Raw genomic sequence first — 27564 nt, forward strand, 5'->3', positions numbered from 1 at the left:
CGCGTCTGCAGTCAGCCAAATATGAATGTATTCTGCGGCATAAAGCAGATGTAATTGTTTACAGAAAAATGAATATGACATGTCAAGCAGTCAATTGACTACATTGCAGTCAAGAAGTAGGGCAAATTAATTTACGAAACCAAAACGTGGGTCATAGTTGTCTAAGCCTCTATTGCGTTAAAAACGTCGCCAGATAGTATTAAATCGGCAATAACATTGTTTTCTGCAGAAGCCTACCCAAGGCTACAGATTAATTCTGAACAGTTATTTCTCTACTGGCTCAATTATCACACCACTGTTTTGATTTGCGTAGTTGCGTTAACCCCAACACTGACAATAATGTAGACGGCAAATTTCGATTTCGATTTTCGTGTAGTCAAGCCTTAAGCCATACCCAAGTAGCCTAAATCGAGGTAATGTTTAATTATGCATGATTTATTTTGTTATTGAATTCGTAGGCTGGGATTACTCTCGGCAACAATTATGTAAGGGACGGCAGGCAGAGCGATGTACAGTGGCAGAGCGACGCACAGTGGCTGAAAGTGGTACTAAAGCTTCTCGCAGCTTCACGCCGCGTAATGCGCGAATGAAGTGGTCATTTGAAAGCGATGCCCACTGTATGTTGGAAAAAATATATAGCCTGGACGAATGTCTGGGTATCGCAAACTTTATCACCTGTCTCGTGGCTTAACGGCAGCACGTCGGTGCACTGCGCGCTCAGCCGTAGTTCGCATCCAATCTTTTCTTTTCACCTCTGAGTAAGAGTAGGCCTACGAAACATAACAATAGGCTTTGACCATACATATTTATTTACTGTACATCGAGAGACCAATAAGACTTCAGTCAAAAACAAGGCAATACTCAAATTAACATAAATAGCAAGAATGAGCCAAGTAGGGGAGTCAGTCTCTTAATCAAAATAAAGCTACAGGACAGATCAATCATTGAATCACAAGATAAACATCCACTTTATATTTTGTTTGGTTAGGCGGTTGTGATTTTTTGTTAGGCGCTCCGGACACCAACTGGAACTACCAAGGAACAACACAAGTGCGACTGCCCAGGGGCAGTAGTTCAAACGACCAAACTTTGCGTCCTTGTTTGAGATTGAGAGTTCCAACTCCCTTTTCTAGAAACACCAAATCAAAGAACGATGGAGCAAACTACCAAGGTTGCGACGCAAGTTAGCAAACGACGCTTTCTAGAAACGAGCCCCAGAATAACTGTGTGATATACTGACACAGGGCTACAGAGGCTAGAATATAGTTTTTTCTTCCTGCCGGATTGCAAGCATCTCTGAACTGACCACAATTCAGCCCTCTAGGTCACTTGAGTGGACTTAGAAACACAACTGAGCCCTAGCACCAGGTCTTGTGAAGCTTTATGCAAAAGTAAATCAATATAGAATGAAAAACGAGTACTTTAGACCATTATTTACCAAGGTATGCTCATGCGTTTTGCAAAATGCCCTATGGAAACTCCCCATTGGACTTTTGGTTACCCAAAATGCATACTGACAATAAAAGCCTGACTATGTAGCAACCTCTTGGTGTAGAATCATAATCTTGGTCTCAAATGAAAGGTAACACTGAGGTTTCTTGTAGACTATTTGGATTGTATGTCAGGTGTTCTGATATAGAATGACTACCCAAAATATGGAATAATTACACAGAAGTCTCTATTTTTGCATTTACTGTGTTGGTTCAATGGTTGTGTATAAGATAGACTATACATCTGCACTACTAATATTGGATAAAACAACATGAAGATTCAATGTAGGAACACTGTCCGTTAACAGGTTTTAAGAGAGCTAGTGGTCTCTGAAAATGCTTCTAAAACAATAATCAAAGGAGTTTGAATACACTTATTATTTACATGTATTATAAAGCAGTATGGCATGATCAACTGTATCAAAAGCTGCGCTGAGGTCCTATGATACTAATACTGATGTTTTTCCTGAGTCGGTATTAAGACGTATGTCATTTGAGACCTTGATGAGAGCTGTCTCAGTGCTGTGATGGGCCCGTAAACCAGATTGAACATAGTCAAGACAGCAATTTGCAGTTAAAAAGTCAGTCAATTGATTAAAAGCTATTTTCTCAAGTACTTTGCCGATGAAAGATAAGTTAGTGTCTATACTGTAGTTGTTAAGAACAGAGGTGTCCAGATGTTCTTCCTTAAGAAAGGGCTTTACAAGTGCTGTTTTCAATGATTTGGGGAATGAGCCATACTGCAAGGATGCATTTACAATTTGAAGCATCAGCTGCCATTAAATGAAAGAAATTAAAAAAAATGTTGGCAGTATCTAAGTAGCAAGTGGAGTAGTTCAGATTTAGAACTGTCTTTCAAAGGCTTTCGTTGTCTACCAGACTGAACTCATTGAGACATTGAGGGCCACATGTACATACATTTGCAAATGTAGCGTTATCAGCACCATGGATAAACCGCAGAAAGTGAACGCTGTTACCCAAGTTTATGTGGTATTTATCAAACTTTCAGTTCATCGGGTAATCTGCGCCTTTCTTCGCCCCCTACCCCAATTTACGAATATCAACAACTAAACGGCATACATAAAAGTGCAGTTGAATGAAGTTAACTGATGACAACATTAAAAAGAATCAAACGTTTAGCGATCATGAAATACATGATAAGATGTCAACAAGCAGGGAGATAATGAATATCAAACTACTTGTGCATGTATGCTATGGAAGATTGGTCAAATCTAGACAGTAGGAAAGTTTAAGTGGATAACTTGAAAGTAAAAGTAAGACATTTGAAAGGCCAACGAATGTTAGGGTTGCTTTTGATTAAGTGCACACAAGTGTAAGTGGACGCAAAACTGGTCCTCTAAATAGCGATTCTGTTGTCTTTGAAAGTTCCTCTTATTGACAATTTTAACCGTAATTTGGATTAACACATGCTTATAGATGTGTGCTTTCATGGGCAGTTTTCATACATACAGGTGAATACCTAAATTTGGCGCATTTTACGCTTCTCCCATCTTTTAACATGAAACTCCCACTTTCCCCTGACCCTCCTCTGAATGCATATGCTTGACACGGGAAAGCGCAATTTGCCATTTTCAGCTCCTGCGACAGGCAGTCTGCGGTTTTAACTAAGTGTGGCCTGTTTGTACATACCTCTCCATGTTTTTACGTGCACGTTGTGAAACAAATACGCCTGAAGTGGGCGCAAAAGCATTAGTACTGTACATCTGTATGTTTCCACGCACACCATATTCTGATTAAGGACCATATTCTGCTTATGGCAATATTCATAATAAGATGTTTCCATGTGAAGCAGAAACGGAATATTCCCGTTTACTTGTTTATCAGCCTATGCTGAATAAAGCAGCGACGTGCAGAAGAAGTAGTGTTTTTCTTTGTGAATTTCATAGTGGATTCATAGTTTATCTTTGCACAATTTTTATATTGGCCTTTACTGTGTACAAATGTCCACACACTGACCACCATATCATGCAGTAGTGTAGTGTCTGTCCAATGACATTTCTGTTTTCTCTGTCTCTCCTCTGTTAGCTTCAGAATGGCTCAATCTCTGCCATCAAACAGTTGTTTGATGTTCTTTTTAGTGAAATATATCAAACCTTCAGTTGGCAAGCGTATTGGCAAGCAGTCATCTAGCTCTGAAACAAAACTGTTTCATGTTTCCAGTCAGCTAAGAAACAAACTAACTGAGCATGCAACCGTCAAGTCTGTGTGTAGTTGTTGCTGTGGGATGGTTATTGAATATAATCAGCAAATATAAAACCCCTTTGTTCTCTGCTCACTCTTTTAAACTTTCTGTATTCACATGAAATATGTCAGAACTTTAACGAGAACGAGTTTAAATGCAAGTTATTTTATGTGACATTTGAATAAAGAGCGTAAATAAGCTGTGAATTGCCAGTGGAGAAATGTCTGGATAATATAATCCCATGTGGATGAAGAGGTTGGGGTGTTTTTGGCTTTCTAATTAGAGGTTCTTGCAGTACTGGTGGTTCTCTGTGTAGCTTTTCAGTCTAGAAAACCAATTATGGAACGGACAGGTGGGTATGTATCTCACAGAGCTTTTGGATGGGTGAGGGAAACGGATTCAAAGATAAATAGCAATAAATGTATAATGTACTTAAAAGACTGGATTGTCTCTCAAGAGCTTTGCAGTGCAGAGTCTTTGATTGAACCCGCTTTTATAATTTTCGAAGGCATTCAGCCTGTCAGTCCAGATCTCTGTCAAACAGGCGCAGAGATGGAGAGGGCTGCAAGAGGGAGGGGGTGAGTGGAAGGAGGAGAAAGGGGGGGGGGGGTTGTCTGCTTCGTGCCTTAAATAAAGGGAATCGTCTGTAGTCCTCACATTCCGCAGGCAGGCAGCAGAGTGAGCCATCCTGATCAATGGATGTCTTGCCTTCTTTTCTGCTTTAGGTTATCACACCGTTTCGAAGGCTCATTCTGTGTGCTGAAAACCGAAAAGAAATGGAGGACTGGATCAGTTCTTTGAAATCAGTCCAGTCCCGAGACCATTATGAGGTAAGCTCCATTGTTTACTTTTTTAGTCTGGAGCATACCTTAGTTGGTTGCCTTATTTTGAGTGACGTGTTTATGAGAAAGAGGTCATGATACCTAGCTCAGGTCTGCAATAAAGATAATGATGTGCAATTGTGTGTTATTTCAAACGCATGGTTAAAGTTATCTCTTTTCTTTTAGTTGACCTTTAGTGTTTTTGTCTTCCATGATTATGGCATTTTAGAGTGAGCCAACAGAATGAACATGCTGTTATATCAGTCTGTACTGTCAAATTTACTTTCATCAGTTACATGAAAGCTGCAGTGTCGAGAGTGTTTTAATAATATAAGATGCTTTAGATTACTGTAATATATGGAAGGCTCTGCAACTGCAACTGCGAGTCTTAATAGACAAATGGCAAATCATTGTTTTTTATTTATTAATACTAACTTACTGCTTCTTTATTTCTTTGAATACTTGATGGTGATGGTTTACTTCAGGGACAATCCTGAATTTGGATGTTACTCTATTGATAATAATTGCTTTGATTTGTCTGAGAGGGCAAAACATATTATATAAGACTGTCTACCTTAACCTGCAATACCACACCCCTCAGCCCCAAAATGCTTCAGTTCCAAAACAGTGAGGACATATATTGTGATCTGATGTTGATCAGATATTGATTAATTGAACAATGATTTTTTGAAGAAGAATAACTCCAGTTGTTGAAATGGCAGTTATAAGGACACTACAGACAAGAATCTTTGTAGGAAGAAGGATGCATATTGTCAGCCTGCAGAGTGTGGTGAAAGCAATGTATATACTATAAAGTACTTCTTTTTATGGGCTACAAAGTCTTATCCTGATGTCGCCAATTTGTTTTAACCTCTCCTTGTCTAGACGGCACAGTTTAATGTGGAACATTTCTCAGGGATGCACAACTGGTATGCCTGCTCTCATGCCCGTCCCACCTTCTGCAATGTCTGTAGGGATAGTCTTTCTGGAGTCACATCCCATGGTCTCTCATGTGAAGGTAGGTGCTTGTATGTCACCCTCTGAATTATTCTCTTTTCATGCCTTTCAATGTAAAGGAATCTGTAAGAATATACAATTGCTCTACTGGTGTGTGCTAATTTTGTACATAGTTGTGCAGACAGTTGTCATTTAATTGTGGTTTAGAATTGACACGGTCCTCCTAAAATTATTGTTGATTTCAAACTTTTACAAAGGCAAGCAAGTCTACTCAATATGGTTTGCCTAAAAGGGGAAATTAAGGATGTAAAAGGATGTATAGACTGGATAAGGAAGAAAGTCATGGTAAGTTTAGTGTGTTTATGAGCAAAATTAAGACTGGCCTAACATTACAGACCAGTCTAAAATAGCTTTGTGAAACAGGCCCCTGTTCTGTTCTATCAACTATGATAGATAAAATGAGAGAAAGATGAGAATAGTTTGGATTGCTGTGAGCGTGCTGACGACATTTTCATTAACTGGTAACACATTTGAATGATTCATGTGGTGTACCTCAAATGTCTGTTTGACAATACTATGTAGTTTTAAAGATCCATTTAGGTAGGCAGCCGATGCCACTTGCCCGAAATAGCTTTTCAGAGGTGTTGCCAGCATGACTGCCGAGTGGCGAGTCTTGACTTGTAAGGACTATGATGCAAGAAATGTGCATAATGTTGCTTTAAAGTAGCTACTATGCATAGGATACGATTAATCACAGATTTATCTATTGGTACTTTTATGTACCTGCAGGATTGATGAATCCGATATAGAAGTATAGTCTCCTGTAACCTTCCAAGGTTATATGTCAATAGAGGTTTGTTTTCAATAGAGGTTACAGTATGTTTTAGAGTGAATGCTACATTTGGTTGCATACATCTGATATTTGATTAGCTGTAGTAGAATGTAACTCTTATGTGGCATGTAGGTCATTGCTCAAGAGGTGGGCACACAACGAGTGTGTTATTTTTTTCTCTATAGACCAAGCAAGATGAGTATACTTACTGTAGTCCAATTAAACCTGCAATGCAATTTAGAGGAAATCAACTATGAACTGCTAGCCATTAGCCTATTGGATCTCATTCACATAGAGATGGAAACTGTGTGTTTTGTGTGTGTGTCTGTGAGAGAGAGTGAAAGAAAGAGTGTGTGTGTTTGGGTGTTGTATGGTTGTGTGAGCTTATTTATATGTTCACACTGCAATATGTTTTTTTTTCTGAACTGTGATATGCATAACGCAGAAGATAAAGCTAAATTTAATGCCACGTCAATATCGCGAGGTAAGAGTAGGGCAAGTTTAACCATTTCTCACTGAAGCTGGCCAGCAAAATAATTGGGTGTATGTTGCTCAATTTTATATACATTGATTGTTAGTTGATAAAAAAAACTATAGCTACTAGCACAGGAGGAGTATGGAGCCCATATCTGTTTTCTTTATGAGGAATGACAGCTGTTAAAATATGAAGCATTGTGCAGTTATTCATTGTTATACCACTGCTGGGTTAAATTTCCTATTGTGATTAAGTGTTTTTCTGATAATTGTGCACATATGAAGTAGCTCCAGTTTTTGGGCGTATCTTACTTGTATATTAATTTGCCAAACTCGGTGTAAGGTTAAATTTACTGTCACGTTGCAACAGAGCTACAAATTAGCGATCTGACAGACATTCAGAGCATAGCAACATTGTAGCATATGACTAAGGTGGCATTTAACTCATTTGCACTGCAGTAGGCTAACTAAAAATGATTTTTACAAAACTATGGTTTGAGAAAACAATTTAATAAATTAAAATGTATTTTAAAAACCCATCCCTTCAACTAAATATATATGAACATATACATATAGTAAAATCAAATAAAATGCAGGGTCACTTGAGATTTTTTTATAGTTTACAAGACACAGGTGGTGGCTTAACTTAACCCCCTCCCCACCTTCAAGTTCTTATTTATATATTGTATAAATCAAATTTTAAACACTGCTTTTCCCCCTTACAGTATGTAAATTTAAAGCCCACAAGAGGTGTGCTGTGAGGGCCACTAATAACTGTAAATGGACAACCTTGGCTTCGATTGGGAAAGATATCATCGAGGATGAGGATGGGGTAAGTAGTACTATGAAAAATATGCAGTCCACCATTTAGCAGAAAAGCCATTGTCTATGCACAGAACATAGGACCTCATTCACCAATATATTCCTAAGAATTTTCTTAACTGTCCTATGAAAACTCTTAAGCAGATTCACGAAGGTGTTCTTAAACCTCAAAATCATTTGCAGTTTTCGTTCTTATCATGCTGAATCCCATTTCTTTCTAAGTTGACAGGGTGTGCCAGTTGTTCTTAATTAGCATAGGTAAACGCCCTCTCAATCCCCAAAAAAGATTTTTTTGATCATATTCACTGAAACTGACACTATGCTCTACCTCCACCTATAGAGCCTGTTATTTGTTTTACAAAAATCCATAGCTCCCGGTTTTTCTGGTCCAATCAAAGCAGGGCTGTATGAGATCTGACTGTCAATCACAGTCTGGTGCAGTCTGGTGCGCACTGACGAGCACAATCTCGATGAGAGGGTGCTTGGTGGTAGTGGGGGAGGGGCATGAGAGTTGTAAACATTAAAACATTTCCCCTCAGTCCCCTCAATCTGTCAGACTTGCCAACTGCAGCTTTAAGTCTGACAGATTGAGGTATAAAAGTCAAAAAGTATTATTTATTATGTTGATTTATTTCAAAATACCTCATTTTAAAATTATAGTGGAAACTATTTTTATACATCAATAAAAAAATTTGTATTTAAAAATATCATAAATCATAAAATAGATAGTTGTCATTTGAATTCTATTGTATTTTGCACCTGCAGAAATTATTAAAATGCAATAACCATTTACAGGGCAGCCGCAGGGTTATGCAGCACATGTTCCAGCCCCGGGTCATTTACCCCCCTCCTCCACCTCCCCCAAAAATTCTAAATAATTTTTATACTTCAGATTGTTGTAGCATAGTCATATTATACATCATTTGAAAGTTTGGACTTTTGGGAATCAATACATGAAAATCTTTGTCATGTAAAATATGTGTAGTGCTTTACATTGTCAGATTAATCTTACTATACTTACTAAACTTACTAAAATTGCCCCCCCCCCCCCCCCCCCCCCTCCGCTTTTGGTCCTTCCCTACCTTCTAGCTGCAGTGTATATCCTTAGCAATATAGCATATTGGGTCTTGAAATATTCACAAGAATCCATAGAAATGTAATATTCATGTCATTTGATCCATATTAGTTATGCAGATGATGTCCACCAATTGAATTGAAATAGAAATTGTAGATTTTTTGTAATTATTCCATATTTAGTGTAGTCATTCCATATCAGAACCCCTGAAGTATAATCCAAATGCAAGCATGAAACTTTAGTGTGTTACCTTTCATTTGAGACCAAGATTATGCTTCTACACGTAGGGGTTCATATGCAGTAAGCATATGTCAGTATGCATTTTTGATAACCAAAAGTCCTATGGGGAGTTTCCATAGGGCATTTTACAAAACGCATGAGCGTACCTTGGCAAATAATGGTCTAAGTAAGCAGTTTTCATTCTATATTGATCTACTTTTGCACACAGCTTCACAAGACCTGATGCTAGGGCTCAGTTTTGTTTCTAAGTCATATCAAGTGACCTAGAGGGCTGAAATGTGGTCAGTTCAGAGATGCTTGTTATCCGGCAGAATGAGAAAACAATATTCTAGCCTTTGTAACTCTGTGTCAGTACATCACACAGTTTTTCTGATTGTTTTCCAAGAAACTACAGTGTTGCAGCTTTCCAAAGAGGTCAGGCATTTGATTATAGGCCAAAGTATAAGTATATAAATGTACTCTTTTGATCCCGACGAGAGGGAAATTTGGTCTCTGCATTTATCCCAATCTGTGAATTAGTGAAACACACTCAGCAAACAGTGAACACACAGTGAGGTGAAAACTGTCCTATAAAATACTATACATTATTAATAAAATATACACTTCATATGAATTCCAAGATATATGAAATAGAAACATATGATATAAGCCATCATTTTTCGTGTGCGTTTGTGCATGTGTCAAGCAGAATCTAGGATGGCCACTGGTGTGAATGATCACACTATATTCAATATTACTGATGATGTCAAGGTGGTGGGGGCCTCCATATCAAATAAATTTTTTAGGGAGTATTGAAAAAGTATAACAATAATTTTGGTATCGTGACAACACTAGTCTAATTTCTTGGAGTATGCGCAAACAATACTTTGAGTTTTCGCGCCGGCGGCAAGAATCAACATAATCAGTCGAGAGGAGAGACAGCATATCATGGGAAAGTGTTTTTTTAATAATCATTATTGGGATTATCTGGTGTTTTTACGACCGCATAATGCGATGTAGGTCTTAATTTTCATTTAAGTGGTCTTAAAAAGGTTTTTAAAAAGTCTTACATTTGGGGTGGTCAAATCTGGGGAAACCCTGGTTTGTTTTGCACAAACAAGTAGGTTTTAAAGGTGACCTTGGCAACTATTTCAACGTAATAAACCCGTTTAGAAATCATATGGATGGTCCTGTTCCGGTGGAAATGGTGACTTTCCCCGCTGCCCCTAGCGTTCCCAGGCGGAAAACCAACCTTGCAACATTGAGACTACCGTCCCGGAAAGAGAAGTGAGAAACAAGAAACTTGTTTTAAATCGTGTTTCTTACCTTGTAACATCCACATTGTTCTTCCGAACTTATGCTAACCGTTGCGCTAGCTTGTAAACAAATCCATGTGCTTCATCGTTACCTTTTTCCACAGTTTGAAATAGCATAATGCACAATTTCTCCAGCAGAGGGGGAAATATAGCTAATCCTTTCCCTTTAAGAACACATTTCTCCAGCAGAACGATTGGTGAATGAGGCCCATAGTTATTATGTGGAGGGAGCACAGGAAAGGAAAAGCTAAAATGTTTACTATTCTGTAGATTGCAATGCCACATCAATGGTTGGAGGGAAACTTACCTGTCAGTGCCAAGTGTGCAGTATGTGACAAAACTTGTGGCAGTGTCCTTCGCCTGCAGGACTGGCGCTGCTTGTGGTGCAAAACCATGGTAAGATCTTCATGTGGTATTTATCTGATGATATTACCTGCAAATATTCATTTCCAGTGGGTTGAACTGTTTTAGGTTTTAGACAATGTAAAACGTATTCACAGTATAAATATTGTCATAATGTCATGCTCTTTTTTAAGTTGATGTTTAGCGATAAACAGTGTGACAGTGCTTGTGTTTGGACAGGTACACACTGCCTGCATGGATCTTTACCCACGGAAATGTCCACTTGGACAGTGCAAAGTGTCCATCATCCCACCCACAGCACTCAACAGTATCGATTCAGATGGTATGCTGACCAGGTTGATTTTTTTAAAATGCTTTTCTTAAAAAGTAAACCCTCTGTATGTAACCCTCTGTTATGATGTACCAAGCAGACAAACAGAACTTCTCTGCTTTCACTTTGGAACTTGTGTAATTCAGAGTTATACTGGCCATAAAAATAGTGATGTTTAATCTCGCTCAATTTAGAGACACCGTCATTGGATGTTCAAATTATTTTCTTTAGGCTATGGTCATAAATAACAAAGGGCTATATCTTGGCGATCTAAAACGCATGGTTGCTGGCGAATAGCTTAAACAAATTTCGGGGTTTGTCCAGTCCACATTGGGGGTGGTTTTGTTATCAAACGTCGGTGCCTTAATCATTCATGTGTGTGTTTTGGGCGTAACATCATTTAAACCAATGGAAATGACATCTGTCATTTCCTTTAACAGCAAGCAGCGCAACTTTAAACAGCGCATCGGTATTTTGATCGGCGCAGCGGCGCATTTGAAGGAATCTGCTTGCCAACGAGAACGTATGGAACAGGTATTCCATTAAACCATGCTTTACTAAAACCTAGCAGAGTATAGCTACAAGCATCTGCACTTGTCTGTTATTTGAACTCATAGGCAAAATTAAACTAAATTCACTGTGGTGTCATAGTCAGCGACAAAACAGTTATAGAGATTGCTAAAACACGTGACCAAGATTATGGGTACGTTTGGCCGTTTACATTGGTTTACATGGGCATGGATTGCCGCAGATCCCCAAAATGCTTTGCGTTCACCAATGGGAAAATGGCATGATGACGACACATTCTCAATCTCTATACACAGTTAATGACTTTCACTATTGACTGACAATGGGTTACCATCGAAAACATAGCTTGAAAAAAGAAACCCTTACCCCAGTAATGTTTGAATGACTGAATCAAAAACTTAAGGACATTTATCCTGCAGAGGAGTTGCTGCTTACATCTACTGTAGTGCGTCTTCAGCTGATAAACCAGGTTTTTCTTGGTTAGTGGTGTAATGCTTTTCAGATGGTGTAAGATAGCAATTTTTAGATAATGCACCAGACCACACCTTAGGTCGTTAATTCACACAACCCTGGGCGCATATTGTTTAATAAAAGAGAAGTGCATGGCAAAAAATTTGTGAGTGAAATAGGATTAAACTTTGTCGTGATAAGATATGCTATGCGCTGTGTTTCTGATCGTCAAAATAGGGCCCTTAAAGTCCATTCTTAGTTTAATTTTCATTTCCTTTGCTTATTTTAATTCATTATTAACACTATGACCACTACTATACTCACTACTATTATTATTATTTTTTTTATTTTTAACAATTTGTATTTTGAATTATGTTATTTCTTATTTTGTTATTATTATTATTTAATATTTTTTAAAGAACTTTGGGTCAACCCTGATGATTTAAATGTGCTGTATTAATAAATTGACTTGACTATTATTTGCTGGAATTAAAGTAGGGATACATTTGACAATCAATGATTTTGATATTTCCGGTCCAGTAAAAACATGTTAATGGACAGATTTAATAATGACTGATAATGAGCCTATAGACATAATATGTATCAGTGTAGTGCTCCATTGCAATAACAAAACTGAACTGAAAGTGGAGCAATATTTGTAAAAAGAGAAAGACAGATAAGTAGCATGCTGGAATTGACAAGGGAAGGGATTGTAATAAGAATATCCACCATCCCCCACCCCAGAGCCTCACATGTGTAGGTTCCCTTCCTGAGAATGTGCTCAGTGCTCTGGAGGAGAGCAGCATCTTAATTGGCTCTGGGCTGCTTCTGGCACGTGTTGCAGCTTCGTGACTACCCCCACCCCCTCCCTTTTCCTCTCTCTTGGTTGCTAAAGAAAGACTGAGGGAGAGGACTAGACTTGATTGTGGTTGTCTTTCATTTGAGAAGAAATGCACCTCCATCCCAACCACACTACAGCATAATTTAAATATTCACATTATGTAATCTGAAAACTGCTGCCCTGATTAAAAAAACAATGCAACTGATCTCAGCTGGTATTCTGTGTACAATGGAGTGGAATGGAAATAAGTGACCCCAAACTTTTGACCGGTTGTGTAGCTGTAATGGAAATGAATGCAGCACATGATTAATCTTGAATATACAGCCCTTAACTGATCACGGTAGGTTGCTCAGTATTCATTTCTGTGTTTACAGTACATGTGCGGTATACCTGAACATCATTTGGTCTCAAAATCCTCACAGCTCCTGGTGCATTTAATGAAACCATTGCCCTGCAGTGAGAGCATTTCACAGTGTTTCTTTAACAACCACACTCTGTTACTAATTCATTGTCCACAGTATGAATTAATAACTGAGTAACAGTACTGCAGCAATTTTCTACCACAGTTATTTTGAGAAAAATACTTGAATTCCCTTTCTTCTTGTTACAATTAGTGACTATCACATTTATCTGTCTTTCTCACTAATTCACTACTTGAATTTTTCAGTGTGTTTTTCTAATATTTTAAGTTTCAGTGTGATTTGGGTCATTCCGTGTCAAATCAGATACAGTTGTTGCTGAACCGTCTTCGATTTTGTTCAAACCTTGTCTATATCAAGAATGGGTCCCAAAATCAAGGCTTGTGAAATATTTATGTTAAAATCCTGTGGTCCCTATCTTGGCGATCTGAAACGTCTGGTCAGAGGCGCAAAGTTTAAAGACATTTATGGCGTGTCCAGTTCACATTCGCTAATTTAATGGCGTGGTTTTATGATCAAATGCTGGGCGCATTGTTCAAAACGGTTGCTCTTATGTTTCTTAATCAGTTATGGGTGTGTTTTGGGTGTAACATCCTTTAAACCAAAGAGAGTGACATATGTCATTCCCTTTAACAGCAAGCAGCGCGACTTCAAACAACGTATTTTGATGGTCACCGGCGCATTTGGATTCTGCTTGCACGCGAGACCGTATGGAACAGGTATTCCACTAAACCATCTTTAACTAAAACCTGTTTGTAACTAGCAGAGTATAGGCTAAACATATTTGCACTCGTCTATTACCGGTCCGCAACGTGGAGACTGCTGGTCCACGGAGCAGTGGAGTGAAACTAGAAATGCAATTCCAAGGAATTACCAGTGCATGAAAATGCTAAAGTTGTGATGTAAAATATCATGTATCATAGTTAAAATAGATAATACAGAGATGGTTACTACGGTGATGCTAGGATAGACATGATGGCTGCATAGCTTAATAAAAGTTGATAGTTTAAAAGGAGACTGTTTAAAAGCTGAATGTAGATAGTTTAAAAGTTGTTGATAGCCAGTAGATAGTTTAAAAGTTGTTGATAGACAGCTAGTTTAATAGATAGTTTAAAAGTAGACCGTTTAAAAGTTGAAGGTAAATAGTTTAAAAGTTGTTGACAGACTGGAAGTTTAATGAATGTGTATAGGTAGATATTTGACGATAATTTGACGAAAGTTGGAATGGCTCTATAGTTTGCTAGCAGTTATGCTAAGATTTTTAACTATGCTAACCATGCTAATTAGCTAACATAGCTAATGTTTTCTAGCAGTTTAATGAATATTGATATTCAAATAGTTTAATGGCTGTGTATAAGTAGATATTTGACGATAACTGAAAGTTGGAATGGCTCTAATGTTTGCTAGCAGTTATGCTAAGATTTTTAACTATGCTAACCATGCTACTTAGCTAATGTTTTATAGCAGTGCTAGCAATGCTAACTATGCTAACCATGCTACTTAGCTAACTTAGCTAAAATGTTCTAACAGTTTTGCTAAACATGCTAACTATGCTAGCAATGCTAACATGCTAACTAAGTTAACCATGTGACTTAGCTAACCTAGCTTATCATTTTTAGTAGTTATGCTAATTATGCTAACTAACATGCTAACTATACTAACCATGTGACTTAGCTAACCTAGCTAATCATTTTAGTAGTTATGCTAACTATGCTAACTATCATGCTAACAATGCTAACTATGCTAACCATGTTACTTAGCTAATCATTTTTAGCAGTTTTGCTAAAAATGCTAACTAACATGCTAACAATGTTAACATGCTAACTATGATAACCATGTTACTTAGCTAACTTAGCTAATCATTTTTAGCAGTTTTGCTAAAAATGTTAACAATGCTAGCAATGCTAAGATGCTAACTAGCTACAGTGGGTAGGAGTCATAGTTGATGACAAGTAACAGTTACAATGGCTGAACAGTTAAAAAGTTCAGTAGTTTAAAGGGTTAAATTGTTTAACAGTGAAATGTTGTAGTGAGGACTTTTATTTTGAAACAGTTTTTGGCAGAGGAAGCAGTTGAACAGGATGTGTAGTCTTAATAGGGCCAGTTTATATGCTTAAAGCCTGAGACTGGCAGTTGATCCAGGTGGCCTGAACACCTGCCATAGGATTCTAATTTCTTAACGGCTGTATTATGATGTCACAATCGGCAATGTTAAGTCTATGGGGATTTTTAAAAAGTTTTTCTTTAATAGTTTAAAAAGTATAAAAGTTTCAAAGTTGAAAAGACATAGCAGCTTCGTCCGTTTGAATACCTACGTTACAAAGTTTGAATGAAGTTTCTAAGTTAAACTGTTCAAGAGAAATAGCGTACGGAAAAAGTGGTGAGCGGAATAATAATAATAAGAAGTTGTTGCCTAGGAAGAACAGTACAGTGCATTTTCATGCACTGTAATTAGCCCCGGTGCTTCATTTGATAATTTGCTGCGCAATATGTCAAGGAACCGCGGAACGACAGAAAGAGAAAACAAGCGTTTCTGCAATCAGGAGGAAATACTTGCTAATTCACCCTTCGCTAAGCCACACCCGAAAACCGCCACAGGCCAATCGTGGCTTAGCAACCCGTCACTAGGCACGGGAGGTCTGACAAGCTTTTCGAGTTTTGCCATGTTAACCTGTGGAGACTGAAGGCCTGTGGGTCATGAAGGGCACTTATTTGAATGTGTGGTGCCCTAACCCACGTAAAGACACAGTAAAATAGCATGTTACACTATAGAAACATGATATAATTGGGAACACATATTGTTCTAACTATAAAAATGGCATATTGCATGATATTTCCATAACCGAGAGATACACGCTTCACGATAACGGCAAGAAGTTGTTAACAGACGTTCACCAAGATGTATAGCCCATCAGCAATCTATTAAAAATAACACCTATTTGAAGTACCATTCATGATATGTTGTCAAATATTGAAGTTGTGGGAAGTACATAGCTTAAATGGTATGTTTCTTTCCTCCCCCATGCCTGTTCCATTTGGCCAGGAGAGTTGGCTCCTGTTCATTCTGGCCAGGAGAGTTGAATGAAACAAAACGCACATTCGACTTCTGCTTAAATAGCTCATGAACGGTTTTGTTCAGAGATGAAATTCCAACTGTATTTGACAGAGGACAGATGTAGGTTGCTAGTGACAAAATATTAGCTTCCAGTGTGGTACGATGTCTTTGTAAATTACATTTCATTGAAAAGTCCCGGTTCTCCCCCTATGTAATAGACGTGCAGGGTGCTAAAGCTTGTCAGGCATAGCAACAGTAACTAAGGAGGGCGGGACTTAGCGAAGGGTGAATTCAATGTCATTAAACAAAGCCATACAATTAAGTGGTGGTATGAGCGTTCATTCAATGAATGCGTGTGCGCGTCTGAAACTAGCCTACCAGATAACGTTGGTACCAAAGCTCCACTTCAACCTGTTGGAACGCTATTTAATTATTTAACAGCAGTTAATACAACGACGTGGATTCTTGCAACGTCAATATAAACAAAGCATTGACTGTATAATACACTATCTAGCATTGAGTAGGCCTATTGTAGGCCTATAGTCAAATTTGAATATAACGTGGCCAAAAGCTATTGTAGCGTTCCTGTTAAAGATCTCCAGATCAGAGATATACGCTAATCTGCTCCACCGTTTATCATACACAAAAGCTGGTATCGTGTTTCCTGAATCCTTACATTCAGGCATTCAAATGAAATTTCAGTAAAAAGCATGTACATTTGTGTGTATGATTGTGTGTATGATGCTTGCATGAGGGAAACATTCCAAAACAATAGCACCCATATAATTGCTGTTGTTTTGAGAAGTATTTCTCATGCAAGCATCATGTAACAAAGCAAAAGCAATTAACTATTGTAATTATTATATCTTACACATCGTGGGTGTAAGTCCAGTAAGGACTGCTTTACTAATGTATGTTTTTGTGAACAATGTTAGCACTTTAAACATTGACTGCTTTTAAGTGAAAGTGCATGTATAATAATATAGCATAATAATAATTGTGATAATGATAATCATAATGATAATTTGATGGGGGTGGGGGGGGGGGGTGGGGGGGGGGGGGGCTGGTTGGGGTACGTGTAGGTGGGCCCTATGACCCCAAAGTCTGCCATGACCAGGCCTCAGGTCAAAGAAGTTTCAGAAAGGCTGTGCTAGACCACACCTTAGGTTGTTAATTGCCACACCTCTGGGCACATTGTTTAATAAAAAAGAAGCGCATGGCAAAAAATCTGAGTGTAAGATAGGAATACGCTTTGCGTCGTGATAAGAATACGCTTTGCACTGGGTCAAAATAGTAGTGTATTTGTATTGTATTTGCACACAAAATACTGTTTGATGCCATGCGGGTACAACAAAATATTTTGCAAGTCTTAGTTATGGGACCTAAACATTATGTAGACAAACTTTGAGCAAAATCTGAGACTGTGCAGCAACCTGGATTTTCCTGGATTCTGTTTGATTTGACATGGAATGACCCATTTCTGATACTTTTAAATGGTGTACTTTGCACTGTATTCCAGTTGACCAGGTCACATGCTTTATACATGTGTTTTTTTTTTCCCATTAATGTATCATGTTTTTTACATGTAGAAGAAGTGTGAATAAACACTGATGAATAGGATGTGTGATTGGTCCTTTTTTTGTGATAGGCTTCTGGAAAGCTACATGTCCCCCATCTTGTGCCAGTCCACTCCTGGTCTTTGTAAATTCTAAAAGTGGTGACAATCAAGGGGTGAAGTTCCTGCGACGTTTCAAACAGCTGTTGAATCCAGCTCAAGTGTTTGATCTGGTGAATGGAGGACCCCATTTAGGGTAAGATAATTTGTTCCTGTTTGGAAACTGACAAAAACATTTTAGAAATGTTCCCTTCCATTCCAGTATAGACAGAATACCAGCTGAGATCATTTGCATTGTTTTTTTACTCAGGGCAGCATTACATTATGTGCTTACATAATTGCAAAAGGGTTCCCCATGTTTTCTCAGTTAGCCTTTTAAAATGATATCAGATTAATAAACAGAATGTGCCGTTGCAACATTGGATGAATGGTTGCTGATAATGGGCAAAGTAGATATTGCATTAAAGATCAGCCATTTCTTTCTACAACAGTCGAGAACCCCTTTGCAATTCTGTAAGCACATAATGTAATCTGAAAACTGCTGCCCTGATTAAAAAAACAATGCAAATCATCTCAGCTGTGGAGTAATAATGGAGTGGAATGGAATATAATTGTTATTATTATTATATATATATATATATATATATATATATATATATATTTATATATATATATATATATTTTTTTTTTTTTTTTATTGCAGACTTCGCTTGTTCCAGAAGTTTGATAACTTTCGAATTCTTGTTTGTGGTGGAGATGGCAGTGTGGGTTGGGTACTATCAGAAATTGACAAACTCAGTCTTCATAAACAGGTGAGTATTTTATTTTATTTTTACCTTCCTCTCGCTTACGCCGTTATGGTATAGAGTATGCTCTATTTAATAGCAGTAGCCGACATTAGCAGTTAGGGTAAGTTTTTTTGTAAGCCTGTCTTTCATCCAGTGGCTGAGAAATTATAGCAGTCAAGAGGCTGTGATGGATGTCAATCAAACTGTTGGGTGTTTATGGGTATTTACAAGCTGAAGGACAGAAGGTTTGTTACTTAGTTACATAGACATTTGCATTATATCAATGTTTTAGGTTACCTCTCAGCATTTGCAACAGACCCACATTGTTATGGTTATGGTTATGGGACTTTGCAGACGCCTTTGTCCAAAGCATTGTTTTGCATATGGTCATGGTCCACATTGTCATGCATATGGTGTATGTGTACTGTATCTGGTCACCCTAACATTGCACAAGTGTTGTGCTAGCTTATTTAATGCAAATGCATTTTGCATGTTGATACAACATTTTTAAGGGCATGCATTTCCCTTACAGTGCCAGCTTGGTGTGTTGCCACTGGGCACTGGAAATGACTTGGCACGCGTACTTGGCTGGGGACCATCATGTGATGATGACACACAGCTGCCTCAGATCCTAGAAAAGCTGGAGCGGGCCAGTACCAAGATGCTGGACAGGTATTGTCCTTAAACTGTTGGTTTATCCATATCAATCAGCACGTTTTCATGCCGGGAAAAAATAGTTTTGAATCAGTTTATTGCCCAAATTCCGTTTATGTCAATATTCTGTTTAACCTGTTTACAAGCAAGTAGAATGTCACATTTTGAGCATATTCCTGTTTACATAGCAATCGACATAATTCCGAATAAGTACAAGTACAAATACAAATAGGCTCCAAACGTCATGACGTAAATCTCCTCTGGTGGAATTCCCTCTTTTGACTGCATAATACAACATCTTCAGGGTCTTCCACCTGTATTTCATTTGTTCAGGCGTACGTTGATAGCCAGCCTCATTACGTTTTTTACAGATCTATTTCGACATTTTCTCCCGACAATGAACTCCATGACATTTGCATGATTACAAGAAATAAGTTTGTCTCCTTGTCTTTCCAAAAGTGATTAGGAAAGTGCGTGAGAGACAATAGGTTCATTTTATCTTAATTCTGTGCAAATTGAGCATGCGCAGGCCTACAACACATTCCCAATAAACTTGCTGGCGTGCTGGTTGACATGAATCAATTACTGGCATAGTATATTGAGTTAATACTCACTAGATGTCTCTTAAAGCTGTCTTTTTTGTGCATTGCAAATGCCTTATCCACACTCAAAATGACTAATGTATTAGTTATTATTTATAAATTAATATTATCGCCAGGCATAAAAATAATGAGCCCTATCTTAAGGCTGGTGCATCGCGGCGCCAGGCGGGACACAAAGTGCCTTTGCTAGTTAGTGACCAATGCAGTTATCGGGTGTATACTCTGCTTGTCACACACAAACACCTGTTTCAGCACAGCAAGTTTTGGTGGAATCTTGCTGTTGCATAGATGGTCATTTGTGCAAGCAGATTTTTTCTGCAGAGATGCGTTCACTCATCATAATAGCAACGTGCCATGGTGCATGCACTCCTGGAGCCTCATTACAGAAAAAATATCCTACAGTAACTGCTTTTCCTACCTTGAAAGATAGATAATAGCTTGAAAGATAGATAAAATCATATGATCCTATTACAGAAGCAAATCCTGAACTCATACAGTAACTGTGTCCTCTATTATCTCAGACCTCCTATCTTATCCTAACTTAAGAAATCCTAATTAGAACCGTCAATTTGATTTTCAATCGGCAATCATCCTGTCATGCCTGTGTCTATGCTTGGAATGTATACAAGACTGCTTGTATCTATAATTAGAATATACGGTTGCAGAGATAGTGTTCTATAAATCTTTGACAGTTGGCTGCTCAAGATCGGAGAGGGTTGTGTAGGTAGTAATCAAGGATCTTTTACAAGATGGGCAAACCATATCAGAGAGAAACTAGAATTCATGCAAGAACAAGACAGGAAACTAGAGTGTGTCAATTTTGAGGCATAGGAGGTGTACTGTAGGATAAAAAGAAGAAGACAAATCTGTTGTGGACGTTGGTGTCTATGTGTGGTGTTCTAAGATGGATAGTTCCGGTCTATAATTATGATTGGCTGAATCGGAAATACCATTCAATGCTGTTGTAAAACCCAACACAACCCTTCACGTTGACTGCATTTTAACTGATACAAAATGTAGAGTTGCTGCAACTCAGTGTTGCCTGGCAACCATGCTGATAGAAGAAATACATTTCTTGGCGGATGAATGATCTATGAATAAATCATTACATTTCTCATTGCTCTGCCTTTATTTTATGAAATCTTGCCAGGTATATGTAGTAACCAGTCTAGAAAAGCACTAAGCCCCGAAAGGCTCCATGACATACGCCACAGTCATGTCATATAAACACCATAACACTATCAAATACCTTATAGGCATCACACCTCAGGGATCCATTTCTTTCCTCTCTAAGGCTTGGGGACCACTGAAAATTCAGGCTTACTATTACTACTTACCCCTGGTGATTTCAGCTTGACAGACTTTAATATACCCAGAGAGTGTAGGCTTAAAATGTGCAAAAGTTGTTACACTCAGTTATACTCGAGGAAAGTTACAGCTGTCTGCTCTTGAAGTTGAGTCCAGCCACAAAATTGCACATGTCCGCATACATGTAGAGAAAGTGATAGAAATGGGTGTGTTATAAATATGTGATACTGTCAGAGAAGATTCTAATCTCCTCCCTGGTGACATCAGGATCTGAGATAGCAATTATCGATAAGATGACTAATATATAAATATATATACACATTTCCAGTAGGCTATATTTAATGTCATGCAAATTGGCTACAACCTCACGTACAGTTAAAAGCCATGTCCTTGAAATGGATTAAAATCGCTTAGAAATATGTTTTGTACATTAGCCTAATCCGTTATTTCCACAACCGCAGAAAAATATCACTAATAGGCTATAATACGGAAAACAAGTGAAGTTAATTAGATTTTCTAAAACTGATAGTTCCGGTCCTTGATTGTGATTGGCTGAATCGCGTTCGATGCCGTTGTAAAATCCAGCACAAGCATACACCTTGACCGCATTTCGTTCTATATTACTGCTCTAACATAACTTGATACAAAAGTTGAAGTAGCTGCGTCTCGACGTTGCTTGGCAACCATTCAGATAGAGGAAATATATTTCTTGGCAGAAGAATGATTATCTATGAATAAATCTTTACATTTCTAGTTGCTGTGCCTTCACTTTATGAAACTTATTTATAGTAACACTTTTAGAGAAGCAATAAGCCACTCGAATCCGTAGGTTACACTGATTCTACAACCGCTAGCGTGTCGTGCCTAACAACGCCCCTTAGCCGTTGTAGAATCAGTGTAACCTACGGCCTCTCGGGGCTTATTGCTTAAATATAACTTAGATAAGTCTTAAATTCTACTTATTCATAACAGCACATAGCATATTGCAGATGTATTACATTGTGATTACATACTGTGGTGTTTTGACATATTCAGGCATTTTAGATTAAGTGACATATTCGCTGCTCTCTACTTCAAGTACCACAGCAGCACTGGTTGAAAGCTGGATAGCTATTTAAGTTTATTATGCTGGTTGGAGAGTTTAGTTTCCCCATGTGTTTTCTAAGTTTGCAACAAATGTAACAAATGTTTTTTCCTCTGGGTCTTGGAAAATATGTTTCATAATCCATTGGGACTGAAGGAGCAAACAGTCAGTGTTAATTATCTAATAGTAACGTTTGCATTTGCATGATGTTATCCACTTGTACTAGTAGTAATTGACAAGCTGTAATGTGCTGATTTCGAAAACCAGGCGTGTTCTAATGCTAGATTGGCCATCTTGCCATAACTTCTCTGAGTAGTTTGGTCTTGAGTTCTCAACGGGTCGGGAAATATGACAGCAAAAAACGTCCAGCCTGAGCTGCCATACATTAAACTGTGGGCATTCGACCACCACCACGACGCAGCAGCAGCAGCAATCTGACGAAGTTCCTGGCCAAAAATGTCCCCCTTAAAACAAATCGTGAACATTAAAGGTTGATTTGAATTCCCGTCTGCTGGTCATGACAATACGTGTATGAGGGGGAAAAAAAGGGGGTTGGGTGTCGGGCCGGGTTCGGGCAGATAATTCATGTTGATGTGTCTGGTTACATCGGATCCGGGCTTTAAAAGCCATGGGTCGGGTCGGGTTGTAATTTTCAGGCCCGTTGAGAACTCTAGTTTGGTCACCTCGGTTAACAGTGCTAACAACAAAATTAGCATAGAATGTGCTTTCTGCGTGGTTCATGATGCTACCAACTGCACAAGCACACACACACACAACCAGAAAATGCTTGAGTGGCCTGTGCTCAGAGGTGAGGGGCGTGTCGAGTGCAGGGCTTGAAGAAGCAGGTGCTCATTGTGCTGTAAGAGTTGAAATTGTAGCTATTTCCGAAACATTATTTCTAAATGGAATGTGGCAAAAAAAAATCTTGATTTTACTGTTTTTGTTTTCATTTGGAGCCGAAATTGAGAACAAAATTTAAATTTGCTTAACTTGGCAGCCCTATCTTATTCCACTGTTGCCGTTGGTGAAACGCACCTGAGCAAGCACCTTTTGCAGTTCCTCGGAAATACATTCTAGTTGTAATTGATTACTTAATTTGAAAAGATAATTAGTCTTATAATTGTTACTGATAAAAGTAGTGGAATTACCTACTTTTAATAAGAATATGGGATGATATTTGTTTCACTAGAAAATGTATATCAATAATTAGTGATTTATAATTTGATTAGTCAACTTGAAAGTCCCCGGGGGCCACCACCCCCACGCTGGGCCTCCCGAAACTCAAAAAAAGCATTTTTTCCTAAATAACTACCTGAACCATGGCCCCGAGGATGAAGAAATGTTTATGGTATGTTGGTCTCAAGCAGTGGTGGAGGAAGTACTGAAACTCAGTACTTAAGTAAAATTACAAATAAGCAGAGAAATATATACTTTAGTAAAAGTAAAACTACCACAATGCCAACCCTACTTAAGTAAAAGTAAAAAGTACTAGATTTTAAATGTACTTTAAGTATTAAAAGTAAAAGTACTTGCATAATGATTTATTATCTTAATATCTATAGGCCTATTCTAATAAAACAAAATCAGTAGCCTATGATGTGTGGCATTTTAATAAAGCTAGTTTTAGGTTATACTAGGCTAGATAGTTTTCTGGAGACTAATTCTGGTTATCTAGTGTGATCGGCTGAGTTAAGTATCATTCAGTAAAACACGAGGGCCTGAAGTTTATCGGGGTAGACAAGGGAAACGTCTGGTGGATCGTAATGCCAATTCTGCAGGTCCAGATTGAACAGAAAAGTTGTTGAGAAGGTGTCTTTATGATAAGGTTCAGTTTCACTTGCGCAGACGCGCATAAACATTGAATGGGCGCTCACTTTACTACCCCCCAAATGTAGGCTATGCCTCTTTATTTGATCACACAATTAAGAAATATTTTAATCTGGAACATGTTTAGTTTTTTTTTTCGGACAGCAGTTCTACAGTATAGTCTACCATTCATGTGCCGCAAATCATCAGACGTGTGACAGACACATGGGCATAGCCTGTAACTTCGCTGCTCCGCGGACTCGCAATCTCATCGGAGAGGAGGCCCTAACGCTGCAGATAATAGACAGAGAAAGGCAAGCATATGCTCAGGGCACAGAACACAGTTGCATGTCCAGTATAGCCATGGGTCTGGTGAATATAGCCTACCGAATGCAGATGGCTACAAGCTCACGCTTTGTCTGGTCTAGACTAGTTTCAAAGATTTAGAAGTGGGGCATGTAGCGCTCTATCTTTGGTAGCAACCCAGCCCCCTGGTGAAACAAACGTGTTTGTCAAAGAGAAAAAAAAAACTGATCATAAAATGTAATGTAAAAAGGAACGATGGTATTATAGAAATGTAGCGGAGTAAAAGTACAGATAATTGCTGCAAAATGTAACGAAGTAAAAGTCAAAAGTATGCACTATAGATTCTACTTAAGTAAAGTACAAATACGTGGAAAATTTACTTAATATTTGTACTTTGATACATTCCACCACTGGTCTCAAGGGCCCACATCAACCTAGCCCATAACCACTCTTTTGTGATTTGCACCCCCCGGTAAAAAATGAAAATGCAATATTATTCTGCTTTCATCGCCCCTATCTTCAGTTGAGATGTGTATGATTAACCTGACATCCTCTGGGGGTATGCCAAGTTTTGTAGAATTTCATATGGTGGGGGGGGGGGGGGGGGGGGGGGTAGTTCGGTGGTAGCGTGGATAGCAGTGTTTCTGCTAGATTTTTTTTTAACAGTGCCGGCCAACATGTTATAGAAACACAACCCACGACACTGCCTTTATTTGGTGCAAATCTCCTTTACTTTATAGTCCGCGATTCACATTAGGCCTACTAGGCCATCACCGCGAGTGCATACGAAATGTTTTTGGCCAAGTTTTGCTTCAATCCAATTTACCTTCGTTACTACCAGTCGTTGCTTTTTTACTGCATCGATTCGCGATTGAGTGCGCAGCTAATGTAACAGTGTTTTCGTGGAGACATCCACTCTCCAGTTTAATTTTTGCTGTTGTTGCGAGCGAGCTAATAGGCTACGATATGGAAAATACTTTCAATACGATCAGCTTCAGAAATGAATGGGTTTTCCTTAGCCTGTGCTACACCTTTCCACCAAGTTGTGCGAAAATTGTAGACAAAGATGCGTAGCACATGAAAGCTTTTGATAGCGCATAGCACTAACGTCTATAAAAACAATATATTTATGGAATAAAACTAGACAGGTACCTCGGATTAGCATTGCTGTTTATTGTTAAACTGCAATTTTCAGCAACCAGTGGAGGGCATTTAGCCTACTATACGCTAAATGAAGAGGAAACACTGAGAAGAAAGTTAATGTTTTAAATAGGCTACATCAATACAATATAAAATATGCGAAGTGAAACTGGGGCCATAATAACCTCTGACTAGTTTTAGGCTACTTGTTAAATTGAGTGAGTGGCAGCCAGCAGGGGAGGATACGTCGGCAGGATTATTTAAAAAGCAACTGCACATTGTGCGTCTGCCCTGATTCTGATACCGTGGTGGTATTAATTAAACCGTGGTGGGCCGCCATGCTGAAATAAATGTAGAGGAAACACTGGATAGGGTCCCTGCAGACAACCCGAAGTATTGTAAACTTTAAAAGTGTACAGAGAGTTTATAACGGGCTGTTTCTGAAGGCAGCACATTGCCTTACTTCGTGTTCCAGTGGATGTGTTCGACGTCTTCTTGCTGCATAGATCTGGCTGAATCTTACAATAAAGACATGCATCACATTCAGTCAGATCTGCACAATGCAGAGGACGCAACCAGAACAGGAAGTAAGGCAATGTGCTGCATAGAAAACAAGTACAGCCATTCTTTGAGTTGTAGCAGGTAAATTGTGATATGACTGCTCTGCTCTGCTCTACATGGTTAGCAGGGTCCATGGCAGTCAGTAACAGCTGTTCTCAATCATATGCAGGTGGAGTATCATGACATATGAGATTAAAATACCTCCTAAGAGCACACCTTCTGTTGATGACGAAGAGGACAGCCAGGTACCAGTCCACTTGCACACACACAATTATACACATAAAAATGACCACATTAAGTAGAAACCAATAAGATCAAACACAAAGGCGAACATTCTCATGCCAACATGTTTTTCCAAACGCATCTGGATCTTCACTTTACAGAAAAACACAGACATACACACTGTAAGGACATACACATTGTAAGGCCAGACGTTTCTATTTGCATTCTATTTGTCGGCAAAGCAAGAGGAGTTATTGATTGTATACCAGCCTGTACATTTCTACCTGCTTTGAAGATTAAACTCTATATCTACTAGGGGTAGTTAGGCTGTTGGCTTTAAAACAGACCAAATTGTTTGAACAGTTTTCTTGTAATACTTTTTGCTATTCTGCTGCTGGACAGGATGAATATTGTGCAAAAGTTTTAGGCCACCTTACATATTTTTCGTTGTCAATAATATAATATTAATTATTAATCATAATATTTATTTTCTTATTAGAAAACACAAAAAAATGTATTTCTTTTCAAGTTCCAGTCCACATTTGGATTTATTGTTTTAACAGTGTTATGACCAATCTCGCAAGGAGGAAGCTATTGATGGAGTCAAAGTTCTCCACCAAGATCAGTGATGGGCATGACCAGCCTAACAGAAACTTCTGGAAAATCTACTAACATGTCAGAACCAGGCTAGCCTTACTCCGCCCTTCTATGTACTTCCGCTTATTTTTAATTTCCTTTCAGTACGTCGTCTGGGTCTGCGGTATATTCACAGGTTTTCTCCTGCAAAAATCTGCAGGTCCAATCAGCGAACAGAGGGAGTAGCTGAGAACGATGATGTTGAGGTTGTGCGCTAGTTTGAGCCAGACATACAGTACGTAACGACACACATTTAAGCACATTGAGTAACATTTTGTATGATAATGTGCTATATAGATAAACTTGCACTTGAACTTGAACGACCAAACGTTAGCGATTGGTTATGGCAGATCCAGAGTGGCTCTGGGCAGATCCAATAGTTTTAAACTTCAACAGAGTACTCACCTTCAAGGAAGTTAACGCTTGGCCAGACTCTCTGTAGAAATTAAATGTACATACGAGAGTCTGGATATTTCCAGGCTAGAACCAGGCAGTTATGTCAACAGCTTCTCCCTTGTGAGATCATTATAGCACTCCTAAAATAACACATCTAGTGGTGGCCTAAGATTGGAACCAGAAGCAGATGTACACATTTTTTTTAATACTGTGTAAATATTTCCTAAATGTTCTGGTTGTATTTTAATAAAGAGATTGATAAATAAACATG

The 27564-nt window shown here is 38.5% G+C and overlaps 1 protein-coding gene across 4 annotated transcripts in view; it reads left to right on the top strand.

Moving 5' to 3' along the window:
* dgkh (diacylglycerol kinase, eta) overlaps positions 1-27564 on the top strand; it is a 174102-nt gene that overhangs the window by 73271 nt on the left and 73267 nt on the right. For 3 of the 4 annotated variants that reach the window (XM_042068970.1, XM_042068969.1, XM_042068971.1), the window contains 9 exons: positions 4419-4523; positions 5400-5532; positions 7503-7609; positions 10480-10605; positions 10792-10894; positions 17824-17986; positions 18494-18602; positions 19111-19250; positions 26209-26284. In XM_042068970.1, the coding sequence (XP_041924904.1) occupies positions 4419-4523; positions 5400-5532; positions 7503-7609; positions 10480-10605; positions 10792-10894; positions 17824-17986; positions 18494-18602; positions 19111-19250; positions 26209-26284 (1062 nt within the window). Of the gene's footprint in view, positions 1-4418; positions 4524-5399; positions 5533-5728; positions 5817-7502; positions 7610-10479; positions 10606-10791; positions 10895-17823; positions 17987-18493; positions 18603-19110; positions 19251-26208; positions 26285-27564 lie in introns of those variants that run through there. The other variant, XM_042068973.1, reaches the window with a different exon arrangement.

Source organism: Alosa sapidissima, chromosome 2, assembly GCF_018492685.1.
Source record: "Alosa sapidissima isolate fAloSap1 chromosome 2, fAloSap1.pri, whole genome shotgun sequence".
Taxonomy (NCBI): domain Eukaryota; kingdom Metazoa; phylum Chordata; class Actinopteri; order Clupeiformes; family Clupeidae; genus Alosa; species Alosa sapidissima.